This window comes from Strongylocentrotus purpuratus, unplaced genomic scaffold (genome assembly GCF_000002235.5).
Source record: "Strongylocentrotus purpuratus isolate Spur 01 unplaced genomic scaffold, Spur_5.0 spur5_contig_842, whole genome shotgun sequence".
In the NCBI taxonomy this organism is placed as follows: Eukaryota; Metazoa; Echinodermata; class Echinoidea; order Camarodonta; family Strongylocentrotidae; genus Strongylocentrotus; species Strongylocentrotus purpuratus.
Genome location: NW_022145549.1, coordinates 1,671,003 through 1,677,002, shown reverse-complemented (window position 1 = coordinate 1,677,002; position 6,000 = coordinate 1,671,003). Strand labels below are relative to the sequence as shown.

Below are 6,000 nucleotides of genomic sequence, written 5' to 3'. Positions count from 1 at the left end.
CTGTAAGATACTTAAATTTTCGCTTTTGAACAAACATGTATTTCATATTCAGGGTACTAATGGCTCTCCATAATGTCCAACTTAGAGTTAAGTTTGACTTTGGATCTTTGTGAAACACCCCCAGGGCTGTTAAAAATAATAAAATAAAACTAAAACTATACATTTTCAAATAAAGAATGACAACAATATTTTTTACAATAAAACGTCATTGTAATTTCTTCCAAAAAAAACAACCCAAACTGAGTTGTTGAGTGAGGAAAATCTTCTGACAACAATTTGTTTTATACCACTTTTTTCTTTCTTCTTGAGGATACCTAATAGGTCTCATGATCGGGCCTTATAGGGAATTTATTACATGATTTTTACTATAGGCACAATTATAATCCTATGAATAAAAAAGGAACCTATATCAAAACAATACATAAAAATTACTCCCAGAATTAAGCTGCTTGATATAAAATTTCCTTCCTCAATAAGTGAATAAAAACAAAATCACTCTAAAATGTATGTGTTACTGAGAACTCAGTATAGTATAAAGATTAATAAATTACAAATCTTTGTTCTTGCTAACAAAATCATGTGATAAACAGTATGGCTATTTGTATATAATACCATGTATTTGCATATTTGACAAAGACTGTATATAAATATAAATATAAATAGTAGGCTGTGCGTTTGTCATACATGAATGAATCTATTTGGAAAATGCTGGAACAATTACATTCACATGTATGTGTGCGTGTATCAATTCCTTTGTTCATTACATGATAACTACAAGTACATGTATGTAATAATACTTCCCAACAAAAACATGGTTGCTATAGCTCTCCAAATTTAATAAAGATACAAAAAGCTCTTTATCTCCTATAACAGCTATGCTGCATTAAAGACATGGTAACTTATCTCAAGTGCCTGCACAATGACCCTTTGAATAATATCCCTATTCATGTTTAATCAATCACGTTTAAAGTCCACAGAAAGATATGTTTCTCCTGGGGGTGTATTGTATAACCTGCAGCCTCTAACATTATGCACCTTTTTCAGCCTATAAAATCCCTCACAATGTATATATATCTAAACCAAATTAGCCCGCTATTTCCCAAATAGCGGGACATTTTGGAAATGAGACCAAGATTTCTCAGGATATTTTCTCGACCAAGTACTGCAAATTTCAACTGTGGGCTGATGTCGCAAATTAACTGGTTAAAAAAGCGGGTTATTTAGCAAATTCAGGCCCATGAGGACAGACCTACAGTACAGATACTCCATCTTACCTCTTCTAATCAATGTATTCTGATAGCAGTGTTACAAAAGTTCCCTGGAGCACTTCAGCTCCCCTGTGGAAAATGGATAAATATACAAATAATACACAGCAGTGAGGACATTAATAAGAATTACCCACACAAGGTAACTTTGGAAGAGTCTAACACGCCTGAGGCGGTAGCCGACAGTGTTTGGACTGTTTTTAAGGTACCTAGTGTGGGTAATTTTACTAATGCCCGAACCAAATCATGTGTATTATTTGTTTTATAAGATTGTAATTTATTCGTTTTATGAAATGATGTTTTATAATAAAATTTTACTAATGACCGGTCATTATCCAAATTGCGCGTTAGGCATAATAAATGCCTGGTCACGTGTACGCTTTCAACCAATCATTTGATCAGGATCTACGTCATCATCTTATAACATATACTATTCTATAAAATCACTGCAACTTAATTTATTTACCACTTCATGTCACTCAGAGAGAGTGAGAGAGAATGAGATAAAAATTCTCCTCATTATCAGTAACACTGCTATTTTTTTATGCCAAAAAATAATCTGCCCAGAATGACTTTAATGCACGCCTACCTAGGGGATGCCCTCCAACGAGATGAAAGAACCAGGTTAGGTGCGATGTGGCATTGCCAACACAAGAGGCACAGCAACAAGCCCAGGGCAGATCAGAATGGAGCATGAATTCTCGTAGGGGAGCTAGCTAGGGGACACACCGCCTATGCACCTAAGTTAGTAAGTAAGTAAGTCAATCTGCCTGAGTGTGTGAAGATAGATACACCGGCCAGAGTGGTATATCCAAGGATCTACAGAGGGGTTTGAAATTATGTTCCCAGTGCATGATTTATCTATACCGGGATTAAAACGATTATGGCACTAAAAACAAGACCCAAAATTACTAATTTCGCAAAGCTATTGTGGTGCACAACAGCACAAGACAACCCTTTTGTCAATTGGTGACTAAAATTTGTGCAAATAAATTTAAAATCACACGTGGCAAACAGGTCATCGTGCAGAAAGGTGAAGACAGCAACAGCTGTGGCTCTGTGACTTGAGTAACAGTGATTTCACTTTCCTCCTTGTTGAAATGTTCTAATGGACTTGTAGAGGTGTTGCAGTCAAGTGGTTTAGACACTTGAATGGAGATGCATATGTTGTGGGTTTGATCCCTGGCAAGTCACTTATGGCCTCCAGCGGATTCTGTACATATCTGTGCTTCTGCTTTTTGCTCAAGAAATTGTGGCTGACTGCAAGTTGGATCTTTTCCCAGCAGCAAAGAAAAAGTGCCTTTCTACAAATCTCTGCGGTTGCTGAAATCTGTAACTGTGGCTACATAGGCATAATTCTTGACACATTGGTGCTTTCATTAATGGCCCAATCAGGTGTGGCTGGATACCTATGTGATCTTCCACTTTATGTAGCAGCTATAATACATGGATTTCATGATGATAGCCCATGCACATACCATGATTCTCTGCATATCTGTGTTTTCACTAGTGGCACAAGATGATGTGAATGGCTACCTATCTTATGATCCCCTCAGAGCCCATAGTAAGAAGCTTTCTACAAGTCTCTGCTCTTTCTGAATGATGAGCTTAAGGCATGATTATCTTCATATAAGAACTTCTGCTGGCATCTCATGGGGCACAGCTCTTTATATTTGTTCCCACCTTTCCACTGGCAACATACGAAGCATAGCCCTATCACTGATCTCCCCCGGTAGCCTAATATGGATTTAAACTAATATCTGCTCCTGGTCAGGTTGCCTAGCTGATCTTCACCTGGCTGGCTGGCTACAATACATTCTATTCTGGGAATGTTTGACACTGCTTGTGATCCTAAAGGCGTTTTCCTTTACGTATCAGCTAGTACTTCCACTGGCAGCCTGTCTAGAGCTATCTTCCTCTTCATCATCTTCCGATGAGGAGGATGAGGATGTGGTTTTGCTGGAAGGCTTTGGTCTCCTCACGGGTTGGGGTGTGGTTCGGTCCACCAGAATATTTAGAAGTAGCATGCACTTGTCGAGCTTACGGTCCATCAATTGCATCTGAGAACATATGACAAAGGGACAGAGAAGTTTTATTAAATAACTGTTTTGACTTTAAAGCACAGAATACTCCAATTGATTCCTGATAACTTCCCTTTTTCAAGAGATGTTTAAATACTGATTCAGTTGGAAAAGCAGGATTCTTTATTAGAAAGATGACACCGTATACATTTGATATATATATATATATATATATATATATATATATATATTTATATATATCATCATTATTGTCACTATCGATCATTACCATCACCTTTATCATCCCCATCATCAACAATATCAAGATGATGCTTTTAAACAATTGAGAGCGGTATCATTTTATTGAACAGGAATTTCTCACTATTTCTCTTTGGGGAGTTCATTACTGTGCTGTCATTTAAAATTGTAGAGCCTAAAGAGCAATGTCCCTTTTTCAGCATGTAAGTTGCATTTTGTTTAACAATAATTTTGAAAATCTTACAAACAATTTTTACCATTATCTGTTCAAAATCTAAATAGCCCTTTTGCTTGTGATGATTCTTGTCTTGCAAGTTTGCTTGCAGAACTTGGTCTACCTCCTCACATTTCATTGACTAGCTTTCAGTACTGTGCCATATTGAAGCTTTCATATAATCTGTATATATTGTCTAAAAGTATTTTTTTTAAATTGTTTGTTTCTTTCATTGCGTATGTGCACTTCTTGCACGTATTTACATATTAGTTGGCTCATTCATGTTGCTACGGATATAAAATCGTACTCTTTGTGAATTTTAAGAAGTGGTGAAATACTCCCAATACCATTATAGATTCCTTATTACCATGTTAATATGTTTTTTATATGTTGTGTCAGAAATAGTAATAAATTCATTCATTCAGAATGTTCTAGCAAAACCTGTGCATGATTAAGGGACAAAAGAATAAAATACAAAAACTTAAGAATATTTGTGAAAGTATATTACATTAGCAGAGGGCCAAGTGAAAACTCACATTTTGTTCAACGACTGCGACTCTAGCAACAACCGTTTGCCGCTTCCTGTCTCCTGAATAATACAATTAAGAACATTATTTCATGACATGATTTCTAAAATTGGAAAATAGAATAAACCAGACTTGATATGGTGACAAATGTCAACAGTATTATAGAAAAACATATAGAAACAATCTTTATTTGAATAATGATCTACTTGCTCTACAGTGCGAGTCAAAAAAAAGTTTACACCTGGAAAATTGCTACCGTAATTATTAAAAAAATCATTGATAAACATTAAACTGTTATAATGTCTTATGAAAGAGCGTTTTATCCCAAATCATTTGGTACCATTTTTGTGTGGTATGTGTTCACGCTTGGATGAACAGGAGACATTGTTTGCGAGAGTGCAAAAATCGAATTGCGCCAAAGTTGCCTATGTGATGTTTGAATAAAACAATTGGGATTTGGGTATTAATTCGGTCTTTGCAGATCCAAATAACACCCCTAACAAAATTAATCATGCCACACGTATCAAATATCGAATATCAAATATCAACAAACATTTGTGCGCGTGTTTGTGGGTGTGTGTGACTTTGCTCTTCGCAAAAAACATATGCAATGCATTTCATTTGATACATTCAATCCATTCTCTCACTCCGCTAATCCCAACATAATAATATATACTGAAGGCATCACTTTGGCGCAAGTCGATTTTTGCACTCTCGCAAACAATGCCACCTGTTCATCCAAGCGTGAACACATACCACACAAAAATGGTACCAAATGATTTGGGATAACACACTCATTCATGAGATGTATAACAATTTACTGTTCATAGATGATTTTTTTTTTTAAATAGCAATTTTCTAGGTGTAAACTTTTTTTTGACTCACACGGTATACTGTAGTCGACAGACAATACTCCATACAATTACAATGTGTTTTGCTTTCTAATGTGTATCATACATTTGCATAATGTGCAGAGAAATTCACACCATTTAAAAATAAATTTGTGATACCTCTTTCTTTATCAATGTACATATGGTACTGATCAAGCAACTTTTTTTTCAATAAAAACAATACACAAATATAAATTTTGAAGTAAACAATTAAAAGAGGACTATTAAACTTCATTTGTAAGAAATAAGAAAGAAAATTCGGAAAACTATGAATATATGAGAAGCTACATGTACATGTATATGTAGCATCTTGGGATGAAGGCATAAATGGATATATTTATAAATATGTAAAATACACCTTAGTTTATTTTCTTACCTAAATGCATAGATGCAGGTTTTCCTAGCGTAGTATCAATTCTTCTTTGAAGCTCTTTAATACGGACCATCATGTTTAAATGGCCCGCTGAGTACTGCTCTATTACATCACGAACATCATATGGTTTCCTTGCTTGCTGTGAAGAATAAAATACAGAAAGATTCTATTAGGAAAGAAAATGGGATTAATGACATGGCCATCACTGGTCATGTGAACCTTAAGGTCGGTCAGAAATCACATGACTTTTACAAGCAGATCGCCTGTCTGATTATCAAAATATTTATGATTGGAAATCGGAATCAAATTTTGCGTTTTCCTAACAGTTTTTATAACACTACAGTCTATTGGGGAAAATGAGTATGGTAAAACCGGTCACTCGAAGACTTTTACTTTTTTGAGGCACTTCATGATCATTTTGAAGTGCAATTTTGTTATATAGGGCTTCAATA

At 35.3% G+C, this 6,000-nt stretch overlaps 1 protein-coding gene across 2 annotated transcripts in view; it reads right to left on the bottom strand.

Annotated features, from left to right (window-relative positions):
• Positions 1–2,729: 2,729 nt before the first annotated feature.
• LOC100889209 (potassium voltage-gated channel subfamily KQT member 1) overlaps positions 2,730–6,000 on the bottom strand; it is a 42,575-nt gene continuing 39,304 nt past the window's right edge. Inside the window, exons 10-12 of one of the 2 annotated variants that reach the window (XM_030989758.1) lie at positions 5,552–5,687; positions 4,295–4,347; positions 2,730–3,325 (exon numbers count right to left, since the gene is read on the bottom strand). In XM_030989758.1, coding sequence (XP_030845618.1) covers positions 3,140–3,325; positions 4,295–4,347; positions 5,552–5,687 — 375 coding nt within the window. In that variant the 3' untranslated portion in view covers positions 2,730–3,139. The remainder of the gene's footprint in view (positions 3,326–4,294; positions 4,348–5,551; positions 5,688–6,000) is intronic. The other variant, XM_030989765.1, reaches the window with a different exon arrangement.